The following is a 15,067-nucleotide window of genomic DNA, read 5'->3' on the forward strand; positions in this document are numbered from 1 at the left end:
AGAAAAGATTTACAAGGATGTTGCCAGGGTTGGAGGATTTGAGGGAGAGGCTGAATAGGCTGGGTCTGTTTTCCCTGGAGCGTCGGAGGCTGAGGGGTGACCTTATAGAGGTTTATAAAATTATGAGGGGCATGGATAGGATAAATAGACAAAGTCTTTTCCCTGGGGTTGGGGAGTCCAGAACTAGAGGGCATAGGTTTAGGGTGAGAGGGGAAAGATATAAAAGAGACCTAAGGGGCAACTTTTTCACGCAGAGGGTGGTACATGTATGGAATGAGCTGCCAGAGGATGTGGTGGAGGCTGGTACAATTGCAACATTTAAAAGGCATTTGGATAGGTATGAATAGGAAGGGTTTGGAGGGATATGGGCTGGGTGTTGGCAGGTAGGACTCTATTGGGTTGGGATATCTGGTTGGATTGGACGGGTTGGACCGAAGGATCTGTTTCCATGCTGTATGTCTCTGTGACTCTGTGGCTATGTTATCATCTCCTTAGAGTTCTGCCTATTTACCAGCCTTTTTGTCAGTCAATCTAGTTTTTAAACTGTTTGTTCATGAGATGCGGGTATCCCTGGCTGCACCAGCATTTATTACTCCTCTGTAGTTACCCAGAGGGTAGTTGAGAGTCTCCCACATAAGTGCGAATTTGTAATCATTTGATTTCCTTTCCTAAAGGACATTAGTACACTAGATGTGTTTATGGAACAGTCGATAGTCACAGATTGACATTACACTAGCTTTTTATCCCAAATTTTTATTGACTTCAAATTTCACCATCTCACTGGGATTTGAACCCACATCCCAGAACATTAGCCTATTCCTTGATTGCTGGTCCACTGATATCTCACCCGCACCGTGATTCCCCATATGATATTTCTCATCCTATTTCAACATTTATTTTTGTGTGTTTTACACATCTGTGGTGTTTTGTTTTTAACGTTCACTCATGGGATGTGGGCATCTCTGACTGGGTCCAGCATTAAATGACTATCCCTAGCTGCCATTGGGAAGGTGGTGGTGTTGAACCTCTGCAGTCCATGTCCTATAGGTAGATTCACAATGCTTTCAGGAGGGAATTCCAGGGTTTTGACCCAGTGATCCTGAAGGAAGTGCAATGTTTCCAAGAAGGATGGTGAGAGGCTTGGAGGAGAACTTTCTGGTGGTGCTGGTGTTCCCATGTATCCCATGCTCCATCCCTTGTCCTTTTGAGATGGAAGTGGTCATAGGTTTGGAAGGTGCTTTCTGAGGATCTTTGGTGCATATCTCAGTGCATCTTGTAGATGATACACACTGCTGCTACTGAGCATTCGTGATGGAGGGAGTGGGTGTGGTGCTAATCACGCAGGCTGCTTTCTCCTGGATGGCATTGAGCTTCTTGACTGTCGGAGCTGCATCCATCCAGGTAAGTGGGGAATATTCCATCACACTCCTGACTTGTGCCTCGTAGGTGATGGGTGGTTTATGAGAAGTCAGGAGGTGAGTCACTTGCTGCAGTATTCCCAGCCTCTTACCTGCTCTTGGAGCCCCTGTTTGTAATGTGTCCAGTTGACATTCTGGTCAATAGGTTTGGAAAGTGCAGTCTCTTGATGCATTTCTGCAGTGCATCCTGTAAATGATGCACGCTGCTGCTGTATGTTGACGATGGAGGGAGTGGAATTTTATAGAAGTGCTGTTTGATGTCAATGTGCCTGGCAGGCCCATGTCTCCCTTCTATGGATCAGGATTATATTATGACATTTTTTGATTTGCAAACACATCACTTTCATCTTTTGAAAGAGAAAGAACAGTCATTTTAAATGTCTATTCAGCAACTACCAATCTCTCAAATTATTTTGTCAAAGGTTTTGAAAGTTTGGAGTGAAGACTATTTTAACAATCACACTTTTCAAAGAAAACATTGAAAGGAACGCTTACAACATTGGGTCTACGTAGCTACCTCAAACAAATCATAATACGCAGTCCTCTGAACTGCAGGCTAAATATCGCTAGCTAATAACTGGCAACTGAAACTTATTTTTATTTATGTTGAACTTTGTGACTTTAGAGGTAAGTCCATTTTGGGAGAATGATATATTTTGTGTTCCTGGATGGACATCTACAACACCTTGTAAAACATTGGGCTTTGATTAGCCACAAGCAATCCCAAGTGTTGAATTTCCACTGATTTCATTATTTTTATTCCTTGATCAGTTTTGCATTGAGCTGAAAATTACTTCGGGACAGCTTGTGGTTAAAGGCAAAGAATTGACCAGATGACCTTGCTTTGTTTGTGAGGCCAGGCCTAGAGGTTAATTGCAGGCTGGGTCTTGATTTAAAAATATTCTAACAGAGAGTGAACCCAGGAAGAGCATTTTTAAGTAGATAGCAGAAGTTAGCTATTAACAAGGTCAGTGCCTGCAAATTGGATCTGGCAAGTCTGTAGGAGCCACTGTATTTAAGCAGATGGCTGTTATTGAATCGTAATTGGGGCCTTGGGAAGAGGCTCTCAGCGTGGAGCCGGATTAAAGTTGTTTTTTTTTTAAAAACTGTTTTCTGAGAGATGGTTCTGGGCTACTGCTGAGACAGCATGAAGATTTAAAAGCTCCCTGCCTAATCTGAGACACTGGCTTCCAGAATCTCCAAGAGTAGAAGGCTGAGTAAGAGACATTGCTGCCTGGGTGAACTAAGAAAGTGACCCTGATCAATGTTTCAGGAAAGGGACCAAGGAATTCACATTTCTGACTGTGAAATAATACTTGGTGAAGGAGATTTAAGTCACCTGGGTCAAAAAGTGTGGCGTTGGAAAAACACAGCAGGTCAGACAGCATCCGAGGAGCAGGAGAGTCGACATTTCGGGTAGAAGCCCGAAATGTCGACTCTCCATCAGGAATGTGGAGGGGGGAGGGGGCTGGGAAGGCGATAGGTGGATGCAGGTGGAGGGTAATTGTGGAGCGTGGGTTGGTGGGGGTGGGGAGGGAGCGTGGACCTAACAATGTAAGCTGGTTAATATTCTCTCAGCAAAAGTTGTTTTCTATCTCATAAATAATCACATCTTTCATTTAAGATACAAAATCTGTGTCTGGAAATTATTTTTTCACAAAGTCTTGGATTGGTTATCCAATCCCGTTAGAAACCATCACAGCAATTATTTGGGGTCTTCGGTTTAATTTGGCTGGGTTGCAAATATTAAGGTAGAAAGGCTGATTTGCTTCAGCTGTTTGCTTCTGGGTTGTAACACAGGAGACCTGATGGTCATTATAAGCATTGTGTAAGAGAGAGTCTCATTCTTTTTATTTGCCATATGTTTTTGGAACAAAAGCTGCTCATCAATATGAAGCCTCAAATTTACTTGTGACTTACTACTGTGCTCTGACTTCAGGAGCTACAGTACCCCTCTTTCCCTCCTTTCAGCAGAGATGATTAATGCACAGCCATGTTAGCAGCTCAATCACCAAACATTGTTGCTCAGCTTAGGTCTGGCAGCATCAGTGGAGAGAAAACACAGTTACCTTTTCAGATCCAATGACCCTCTGTCAGAATAGTAGTTTAATATACAGTCTTAAAGTTACTCATTAACTGTTCAATGGGACCTTTGCTATATAAAAACCAAAAAGACTGGATACTGTAAATCTGAGACACAAAGAAATTGCTGGAAAAGCTCAGCAGGTCTGGTAGCATCTGTGGAGAGAAATCGGAGTTAACGTTTCAGGTCCAGTGACCCTGAGTTCTGACAAAGGGTCATTCAACCAGAAACCACCTAGAACATTTCTGTATTTCGAGTGTATTTTAATCCTTTTAAGGAATGAATAACTTTGCATCATAAAAACTATGCGTTTTAGTTGTCTCTGGTCTTTACAATGGATTACTTAGCACTTCTTTATAATAGGCTGAAAGCAGAAGCCCACCTTTTTGTGGTATTTCATATATGGCAATTATTTGTTTACCTCTTTCAAAATCAACTAGGGCATGGATGTTGTGCTCACTAATGCCCCCACTAATGTATAACCAGTGGATTTCCTGGTAAACCTAATTTTTGCTGCCTGGGAGTTAGGAGCTGCTTTTCATTTTAAATCAGTATTCCAAACGATTATATATTTCCTGTAGGTTAAAGAATTACTTTCAACTGTTTTACACAGCAACTATAGCCCCTTTAATAACTGTTAGGACTCTATATTAAAACATTCTGCATGGATTGGATGTGTTTCTGCTTAATATTTACTAACAAGGACATCAAATGAATGGATGGAAAAAGATAATTTTATAAGTGTATAAATTTTAGTCAGAACATTTACAGCCTTCCATGGAAACTGCATTAAAATGCTACTTCCAAGGTCATGTTTTTCGTGCATTTTGCCCAATAAAACTGATCATTAGCCATCAGTTTATAGTCAAACTTCAGAATCAGAATTATTTATTTACTAAATTCGACTGACTTATCAAATAACTGATGTTTCTTTGCAATGGTGGCTTCATAAAAATAGCGAATAATTGACTTGCTTATGCTATTTATTGAGTTTCAAAAGTTGAATTGGAAAAGCCACAGAAAACCTTGGCCAGTTGTGGTGCATTTAAATGTCCAATCAGCGTTAAACTGGATCATGGTTTGTGGGTGTGCAGCAGGCAGAGGTGTTTAGTTTCAGCAGTTGTTCAGTTTGTCCAATCTCCCATCTTCACATCTGAAGTGAAATTACAATCTGTTTTACATGATAACTGCAATTGAGCTCACAGTCTTAAGATTGTGTAACTTCAGCAGAGTATTAAATTACTTTTAACGTTCAGTTTTAACCTGTTTGAACAGTGTATGTAATCCTATAGTCATGGTGGAACCAATTCTAACATTATTGCACGTCCATTGGACATTTAGTTTATAATCCTTTTCTTAAACCTTCTTTGACTTTCTCACTTGGAGAAAAAATGAATCTGAAAGTGCCTGGACCCACTGATAATCAATAAATGAATATTTGTCGGCTTCTATTTGCTGTTTGATTTTTGAAGTTTAACCACTGTCTTGTGTAATATGCAAGCAGGTCCACAGAAGAACTAGGTTCTGATCAGTGTCAAACGTAGTATACTTTGCTTCACTTTTCCTTCCCCTGTTAGCATGTGAACACTGAGCCTATTGTGCTGGTCCACATGTTGCCCTGGCTGAGCTTGACATAGATCAGTAGTCAAGTCTGAGGCTGACCTTGTTCAGTGCCACATCAAGTAAACCATTTACCCACCAACGTGCTATGGAACATTGCATTGTAGTTTCTTCTGCCACTGAATCATATACTTCCTTGTAGTTTACACAGCTAACTATAAGCAGGTTGCTGAGAACTAATTAATAATGTGTGGATTGTGTATAAATGAAGCCACCTTAATTCTCAACACACGTTAAGAATGTAAACTGATCCACCCTGTCAATTACAGAAGTGACAGCCTTTACAAAAAGACATAATTTTCCTACTTTCTTTTATGCTGCCTCTCACTGTCTTCTGTAAGTCATTTTTTAAAAATTAATAATCCAATATACTTTGTGCACAGTATTGAAGTGTGTATTTCTATTAATGAAATAAAAATGTTTTGTTTTGGTCAGGCTCCTTTAAATGACCCAAATGCTTGTGCATCATTTTTGGGACTGAAACCTTCAACGACCAAAATTCATCTGGTGCGAGCAATACTGGAGTCCATTGCCTTCAGGTGTGTGGTACAGATATGGTCCATATATTATTTGAATACTATGTCGTGCATGAAAACATTACTACCTCCGTGTCATGACAGTCTGCCCTCTTCGGTCTATTGTGTACATGAACAGATTGTGGAGAAGAAGCTAGACTGATGCAAATTGTGCAAACAGTTGTACTAAGATGTTGGACCTCTATACTGAAACGTAGCCAAGACGTGAAAGTTTTCTTGTGTATCAATTTTAGGTTTTGGTTTTGCACATTTTCAGTTACAGATAATAATAGTCATTCCTAAACGCAACAAATGTAAGCTTGAAACCACCCTGTCTGTTCATGGCTGGCGAACTTGCTTGTAATTATGGTGAACTGCATTTCTGGAAAGATAAATCGTGGGCAGGCAACAAACAGACTTGTAGATGAGTATATCCAGCCACTACTCAGTGATTGTTCCAATGGCCATACATCCTGAAGCACAAATGCACACAACACCACTTAAATCATTTGTCCCCTTTTGTCATTTGGGGTTTGTGATTTTTGCCATGTTTCACAAACAGACCTCCTGCTTCAACCAAGCATTCCCCAGCACCACAGGAGACAGGGCCCTCAGCTGGATCCGTACCATCTACCACACTTCACCCCTCACCACCTTCCCTCCCTCCCAACCCTCACTGTTAGCAATAGGGGTCAACCTTGTCCTTACTTACCATTCCATCGGTATCCACATCAAGAGGATTATTAGCCACTATTTCTGCCACCTCCAGTGAGATGCGATCCCCGGGCACACATTCCCCTCCCCTCCCTTGTCTGCCTTCCACAAGGACAATTCCATCCGGGTTACTCTGGTCCACTCCTCTGCTCCCCAGTCGCACGCACGCACACCCTGCAACTACCAATGGTGTAACACCTTCCTGTTTACGTCTTCCATCCTCCGTATCCAAGGGCCCAAACATACCTTCCAGATGCAGCAGCACTTTACCTGCACGTCCCACAATCTGGTCTCCTGCATTTGTTGCTCACAATGTGGTCCCCTCCACACTGGGGGAAACAAAGCGGAGACGAGGTGACTGCGGAACACCTACATTCTGCCCACGAAAAAGACCCTGAGCTTCCAGTGGTCTGCCACTTCAATACCTCACCCTGCTCCCTGTCTTGGGCTCGCCACAGTGCTCCAGTGAAGCTTAGCGCAAGCTGAAAGAACAGCACCTCACTTCCATCTGGGAACTTTACAGCCTTCTGGACTCAACATAGTGTTCAACAATATTAAGGTTTGAGTTACCTTCTCCCATGTCCTTACCCTGACCCCCACGCTCCAGGCCTTGTTATCATATGTGGTGCTGGAAAAACAGACTGGTCTCCAGCATCTGCAGTCCTCACTTTCTCCTAGTTAATCTTAACCTACTGCGAATCCTCTTGCAAGGATGCCTACCTTGAAGAAGCTCTCCTCCTCCCTCTACAATGATCTCAGTGAGTCCGTCTCTCACTACACCCCCTCCCCCCACCAGGTCATCTCCTCTGCTCTGAAGCTCTTCAGCCACATCCGGAAACAGACTCGCAGGGAACACCTCCTCTGGGACACCTGCGCCAACCAACCCAACCCCCCCGTGGCTGAACACTTTAACTCCCCCTCCCACTCTGCCAAAGACATGCAGGTCCTTGGCCTCCTCGATCACCAGACCCTGACCACACGACGCCTGAAGGAAGAGCGCCTCATCTTCCGCCTAGGAACCCTCCAACCACACGGGATGAATGTAGATTTCTCCAGCTTCCTCATTTCCCCTCCCCCCACCTTATCTCAGTCCCAACCCCTGGATTCAGCACTGCCTCTTGACCTGCAATCATCTTCCCGACCTCTCCGCCCCCGCCCCCACCTCCGGCCTATCACCCTCAGCCTCACCTCCTTCCACCTATTGTATTCCCAGCGTCCCTACCCTTGATCTCAGCCTGCTTGGCACACCAGCCTCATTCCTTGTTATCACATGGTCTGCTATTACACACTGTCCATCGTTAGCCACTAATAGTCCTCATTAGCAGCTATTTATTCTCTTTGGTTGACCTTTATCCACTCCTTTGTCTGTTTAACTGATTTTCTCACTCTTTGGACTCTACCTTTACCTATTGTTTCCTTCTCAACCTCCCCACAACTTCTGCATAAAAACACTTTTTTGCAGCTACCTTCTGCAGAAGGGTCACTGGACCTGAAACATTAATTCTGATTTCTCTCCACACATGCTGCTAGACCTGCAGAAATTTTCTAGTAATTTCTGTTTTTGTTTTTGACCTGTATTCTTTGTAACCTTTAAGATTTCTGTAAGTTCCTTTTTAGGATTAAAAGCACTTCATAAATTTTGATTTCTAGCAGCACAATCTGTATGAACTCCATAAATTTGCAACTGTTGTGTTTGTAAGTTCAATGTAATTTGTTTTATTTAAGCACTTTGTATTTCAAGTATTTTTGATCATGTTTTGTTTCATTTAGAAACAAACAACTTTACGACACAATGCTGAAAGAAATCCATATTCCAATTACATGCATCAGGTATCTGACACTTAATCATCACAGCGTTCATTTATGTGAAGTATTTTGCATTAATTAAAAGGCTGGATTTTATAATTAACCAGTGAAAATTGCAGATAGTTGGGGTTGGAGAAATTGATGATGTGGCTAGTCGTTGGCAAACTTTTCCTGACACGCTTTGGATTATGTTTATGTAGTTTATGCTGGTGAACTGTTTGTTGTGTACAGGGCAGATGGCGGTATATGCAGCAATCGGTTTGTCATGCAGCTTACTACAGATCTGCTCATGTGTGATATCGAGAAACCGAAACGTGTGGATATGTCCAGTCTCGGAGCAGCCTTTTTAGCTGGCCTTGCAATTGGTATGTCAGAAATAAGGGGCTTTTCAATGTTCACTTTTATTAGAGAAAATTCTTTCAATTATTTTCAGAAAGCAGTTTTTATTTGTAACATGGCTTTCTGTTGCGAGTTCTTAATGTGACGACAAAGTTTGAAATTTGTATTTGATTTTAGGAACAACTTTATGAGCATAAAAGCCTTTTAATATATATTCCCTCACTCTCCAATTTATCCATTTTAATGTTTCCCAATCCATCCCTCTTTCTCGCCTTTTTAATTTATTGTCTGTCTTCATTGTTGTATCTTTTCAAAGTTAATATTGCCAGGGTTGGAGGGTTTGAGCTATAGGGAGAGGCTGTATTGCCTGGGATTATTCTGGAGCATCAGAGGCTGAGGGGGTGACCTTTTAGAGGTTTATAAAATCATGAGGGGCATGGATAGGGTAAATAGCTAAGATCTTCCCCTGGGTGGGGGAATCCAGAACTAGAAGGCATAGGTTGAAGGTGAGAGGGGAAAGATTTAAAAGGGACCTGAAGGACAATTTTTTTTCATGCAGAGGGTGGTATGTGTATGGAATGAGCTGCCAAGAGGAAGTGGTGGAGGCTGGTACAATTACAACATTTAACTGGCATCTGGATGGGTATATGAATAGGAACGGTTTAGAGGGATATGGGCTGAGTGCTGGCAAAAGGGACTACTAGATTAGTTTATGATATCTGGTCAGCATGGACAAGTTGGACCAAAGGGTCTCTTTCCATGCTGTACATCTGACTCTTTAATACCAATCTATTACAAAGTGGTTAACTGGGCACTCTGTGTCTAGCAATGAAACTGTGCGTGAAAATAACTTGATTATTATTTAAGATTCTTAAGAGTTCTCTTGACATTTGTTCTTATATTTATCCCTTATGATGATGAGACAATGGGCACAGATCACATTCTTACTGTTCTGACGCACAGCTTTGGATATTCATACATGATGGATTTGTATCTTTATTCATGAAATGCATGGAGTTTTGTATATTTCTTGATAAGTTTAAGAGAAAATGTTTAATTTTGTTGCAGGGTACTGGGGCAGCAGAGAAGAACTGAAGACCATAAGATCTGTGGAAACGATTTACAAACCACAAGATGTGTTACATCACTATAAACCCACCGTAGAAAACTGGGAACTAGCTGTACAACGATCTATGCACTGGTACAATAAGACCAAACAGGAGTGAATTATTTTCTTTGAATAAAAGATGGCACTGACAAGTTTTCTTCTGTAAATGTTCCAGGTTCATGTTTGTATATGACTCCCATCGATCAAGTCTCCTGATGTATCTGAAGGGCGAATTTGAGAATATTGTGAGCCTTGTTTTAAGTTTTGTAATAGAAATTGTTACGAAAATACTTGCTAGTTTAAACCATTTGTGCCTGCAATACTACATACTGAAACAAAATAATTCCTGTTTCAAGATATTTTAAATGTTTAAATCCTTCCTGGCACCCTCGCAAGTCAGCTTGCATATCTCAGTGGGTATGAAGATGAAAAGCTATCATTTTGATGGACTGTATTGGGAATATCTGGCACTGGCACTGCTGACCCTTGAGCTTATGACCCATTTATTGAAAGTCATGTGCACTATGACACCCCCCTCCCCCCCCCCCCCCCCCCCCCACACACACACACACACTCTGCTTACCCTGTGTGTTTAGGCGGCTTTAATCACTGATCTTTCTGGTACAGAAGAGTCTTCTGAAAATATTAATAGTTTCATGCCCAGACTAGAAGTTGAAAATCTATGTTGTTGAATTGGAAACAACCTAATTCAGAAATTAATGCAAAGGGGGAGAAAGGAAGTGTTGGTTTCTATAACAGTTGGCCGGACACAACTTTAATACACTTCACCAACACTTCTCTGGTGTAAGGTGATTTGTAACATCCTAAGACAGTGCAAGACTCTATTAAAATGTAAGTCTTTTTTTCTTGTTGGGCAGCAAGTCTAATCTCTACCTCTAAATATTTTAATCTGGTATACATAATTGTGCTTTATTACTGCTACCTGAAATGTAAAATATCACAGAATGGCACTTTCAAATTACCAATGTGTGTCTTATTAAACTTTTTAATTGTAGTTGCTTACATACTGATACAGGTTTCAACTTCCACTTCAAACTGTAAAGTAATTTAAATTAAACAAAAAAAAAATTGAGGTCTTGAAAATGTTTCTCTGCAGAATTTCAATGCAGTGCTCTGGAAAACATTTAAGATACATAATTTTTTTAAAAATTGTTCACATTGCATTTATATTTCTAAAAGTGTCTCATTTTAACTGGTTAATGCACCTTCAACAATCGAATTCCAGTTGCTTATGAAGCCAGCACTGTAATGGTCTTCAACTACTGTACTGCATTTTATAGTTTAATCTTCATGGAGTTATGAAATTTGTTTGAAGCATTGCTTAACCATTTCCTCATGTTCTTGTTACACTAAACACTTCCAGAACATGGTCAGTAAGGTGGACCTCAGTTCAATTACAGTCAGTACATTCCAATTGAATCGCTGCTTTCCCTCCTTTAGGATCTTGTATTTGGCTCCAGTAATAGTTGTCTGTAGTAACAGTAAATGCCGCTGTCTCATGGGATGATGCGGTACGGACTTGCAAAATTTATTTTGAGTTGTGCTTGATTTGATTGCACTTAGTTCCATTTGGTGAAGTCATCAGTTGAGCCATTCTTCCAGAATTGAAGATCAGAGGAGTCATTCTGGGCTGCTGTTGTGTAGCTGTTAATTCAAAAACATCAAACAAGGTCTGCAAACCTACCATGGTGTCTCTTGGTAGACAGTTTCTGTCTCTTCATAGAGCCTTGTTACATCAAATGTTTTAAGTACAAAGAATCCTACTCATATGTTCCAATAAGTAAACTAAAGTGACATCTATTTGTATGAACCAATGTGCAGAGGCAAAGGTAAATATGACAGGTGGTGAATTCTCGCACATTTTATTATTCACTTTGTTTCTGTTCTGAAACTGCTAATTAAGTACAAGAATGTAAAATTTGTTTTCAAGTCATCAGGAAATGTTTCCTCTTTCCATTCATGGTACTGCTGTGTAGTAAATCAGATCCAAAATAAATACAGCAAAGCTGCGTCTCCAGTGTTTAAACATGAAGTGATCCCCAAAGGAGTATTATTTCCAACCTGAGGTTTCCATCCTTTTTAAAAAGTTAACCTAATATTTTATCAGCATTTCCATTAAAATGAATACATTCTAGTTAAATTGCACATCTAATTCACAAATGCATGTTTTTTTTAGTTTTAGAAATGACATCTAAACTGTGATCAGCAGATGTGTTCAATGTGCTCTATTGAGATTGACTTTTTAAATTTACAGTCACATTATTTGTAAGTTACTTTGAAAACCTTCTGCAATCGAACTTGGGTACTTCATCCATCAAACAAAAACGCTAACAATGAGTTATTGTTTAATAAATAGTGCTATCTGTCCACCCATTTTATTTTATTATGCATTATTGTGTAAGTAAAATGTTGGATATTTTCATGAATTAAAAAATTATTAGAAGTTCTGAGTATCTTGCATTCTTCTGTCCTTAGAGTTTGAAGTTTAGAATTATCAGTGATGCTTTAGGGTTTTCTGATAGAAGTTAAAAGATTAGAATTGGCAGTAATTAAATTGTTTATTCAATCATATGCAAAGTAACGAGCGCAGGTCACTCTGTCCTTTGTTTGCTCCCCCATTCAATGAGATTAGCTTTGATCTGATTTTTATCTTCAACCTTTCATTCCTGCGTAGCCTGATGATCTTTCATCCATTTGGTAAACAAGAATCAATCTACCTCTGTCTTTAAAAATATTTAAAGATTCTACATCCACTGTCTTTTGAAGAAGAGAATTCCAAATCCATGGGATGTGGGTACCATTTTCTAGACCAGCATTTATTGCCCATTCTTAATTACTCCGGCGAAGTTGATAATAAGCTGTCTCTTGAATTGTTAAAAATCATGCAACACCAGGTTATAGTCCAACAGGTTTAATTGGAAGCATACCAGCTTTCGGAGCGCTGTTCCTTCATCAGGTGGTTGTGGGCCACCTACTGAAGGGGCAGCGCTCCGAAAGCTAGTGCTTCCAATTAAACCTGTTGGACTATAACCTGGTATCGTGTGATTTTTAACTTTGTATACCTTAGTTCAACACTGATATCTCCCAATTTCAAATTGTTGCAGTCCTTGTTTAGTGAACACCCACAGGTACCATGACCAAGGGAGTGAAGAAGTAGCAGTGCAGGATGTTCAAGGAGGGTGAGAGACTTGGTCCCATGCAGCTGATATCTTGTCCTAGGTGAGAGGTTGCCAGTTTGGAAGGTTCTATTGAAGGAGCCTTGGTGTGTTTGTATATTAATGTATTAGTTACCTTGACAGCTTTGTGCATTAGGAACTAGTCAAAACGGTAAGCAGCATCTTTCACAATGTGAAAGATCAGAGAAACTCTGAAATCTATAGATAGAAGAATGAAGATTAATAATACTTTCATAGATTATTTTTAATCAATTGTGAATTTTATTTTTGGACATGTATACAGTCATGGAAATGTTTTGTAATAAATGACTTTAACGTGTGGGATATTCTCTCCTTCATTCCAAAGGGCTGTCACATTGTCCCCTTGAGAACATTGCATGCTGTCCATTCATGGTTATCCATTCTATTAGTGAGCATAATGGTGGCTCAGTGGTTAGCACTGCTGCCTCACAGCACCAGGGTCCCAGGTTCGATTCTACCCTCTGGCGACTGTGTGGAGTTTGCACATTCTCCCCGTGTCTGCGTGGGTTTTCTTCAGGTGCTCCGGTTTCCTCCCACAGTCCAAAGATGTGCAGATCAGGTGAATTGGCCATGCTAAATTACCCGTAGTGTTTGGTGCATTAGTCAGAGGGGAATGGGTCTGGGTAAGTTGCTCTTCAAAGGGTTGGTATGGACTTCTTGGGCCGAAGAGCCTGTTTCCACACTGTAGGGAATCTGATCTAATAATACCTGCTGAGATTACCATGAAGGATTCTCCTTGCTCTCTCCCCTCACCTGAGACGCAGTGACCCTAGGGTTTAATCACCACCAGTTTCTCTAGAAAGCAGTCTGGTAAGATGTTGCAGTTTACCTTTTTTATTCTGTTTATATTCGGGGATTTGAGTGGCTGCATCTCGGTTCTCTTGATTTCTGCAACTTCTGGGTATCAGCTTTGCTTTGAACAGCAGCAAAATAGTTGCAGCACTATTTACTTGTTTTGTGTTTAGCAGTGTTAATGCACTTTACAGTCCTCGAGCTCAGAGTAGTAGTAGCTTTTGAAATTTGTTTTATTTTTCCCTTATGGCTTTGTTTGCAAAGTTCTTACATTATGCTTTGCTCTCCATGGGCCCCAGTTGTGCCTGCCACTTCAGATACGTGAAACAGTCAATCTTCCATATTTACACTGGCACCATTTCCCACCTTTTCCTCCGCTACATTGGTGACTGTATCGGTGCCACCTCATGCTCCCACGAGGGTTGAATAGTTCATCAACTTCACAAACACCTTCCACCCTGACCTCCAGTTCACCTGGACCATCTCAGACACCTTCCTGGACCTTTCCATCTCTATTTCTGGCGACCAACTCAACACAAACATTTATTTCAAACACAAAGACCCCTACAGCTACTTGGATTGCACCTCCTCCCACCCTGCCTCATTTAAAAATGCTATCGCTTATTCCCAATTCCTCCGCCTCTGCTGCATCTGCTCCCAGGACACTTCCACCCAGAACATCCCAGGTGGCCTCTTTCAAAGACAGAAATTTCCCCTCCCATGTGGTCAACAATGCCCTTCAGTGCATCTCCTCCACCTCCCATACCTCTACCCTTGAACCCCACCCCTCCAACCACACTAAGCATACAACCCCTTGTCCATCCCAGTCCTCATCTTCCACCCACTAATCTCTGGATGCAGTGCATTATCCTCTGCCATTTCCACCACCTACAGTCAGATCCCACCATCAGAAATATATTTCCCTCCCTACCCCATCAGCATTCCACCGAGACTATTCCTCTGTGACACACTCATTATGTCCTCACCAATTCACCCTCCACACCCAGCACCTTCCCCTGCCACCACAAGAGACTCAACCTGCACCCACACCATCTCCTTCACCTCCATCAAAGGCCCCAAAGGATCCTTCCACATCTGGCAGAGATTTTCCTATACATCCAAACACCTCATCTACTGTGTTTGTTCCTTTCAATACGGTCTCCTCTCCACTGGGGAGACAGGAAGCTGAACATTTCAGAGAACATATGTGGGGTGCGCGCACATGAAAGAACCCCAGCGCCCTGTGGTCAACCACTTTAACTCTCCCTTCCATGCCGCTGAGGACATGAAAGTCCTTGGCTACCTCCACTCCTCGTGGAAGAACACCTCATCCTTTGGCGTGGGACCTACCAATCACATGGCATCAAAGTTGATTTCACCAGTTTCCTGATCTCCCCTTCGTCCTGCCTGCCTTCCCCCCCCCCCCCCCCCCCCCCTCCCCCCCCCCCCCCCCC

General features: G+C 41.5%; 1 protein-coding gene across 4 annotated transcripts in view; it reads left to right on the plus strand.

Moving 5' to 3' along the window:
- The window catches only part of gk5 (glycerol kinase 5), an 86,415-nt gene extending 74,348 nt beyond the window's left edge, over nt 1-12,067 (plus strand). For 3 of the 4 annotated variants that reach the window (XM_043702787.1, XM_043702790.1, XM_043702788.1), the window contains 4 exons: nt 5,557-5,660; nt 8,121-8,180; nt 8,388-8,521; nt 9,564-12,067. In XM_043702787.1, coding sequence (XP_043558722.1) covers nt 5,557-5,660; nt 8,121-8,180; nt 8,388-8,521; nt 9,564-9,721 — 456 coding nt within the window. In that variant the 3' untranslated portion in view covers nt 9,722-12,067. The remainder of the gene's footprint in view (nt 1-5,556; nt 5,661-8,120; nt 8,181-8,387; nt 8,522-9,563) is intronic. The other variant, XM_043702789.1, reaches the window with a different exon arrangement.
- Nucleotides 12,068-15,067: the final 3,000 nt, after the last annotated feature.

The sequence above is a fragment of the Chiloscyllium plagiosum genome, chromosome 13 (genome assembly GCF_004010195.1).
Source record: "Chiloscyllium plagiosum isolate BGI_BamShark_2017 chromosome 13, ASM401019v2, whole genome shotgun sequence".
Classification (NCBI taxonomy): Eukaryota; Metazoa; Chordata; class Chondrichthyes; order Orectolobiformes; family Hemiscylliidae; genus Chiloscyllium; species Chiloscyllium plagiosum.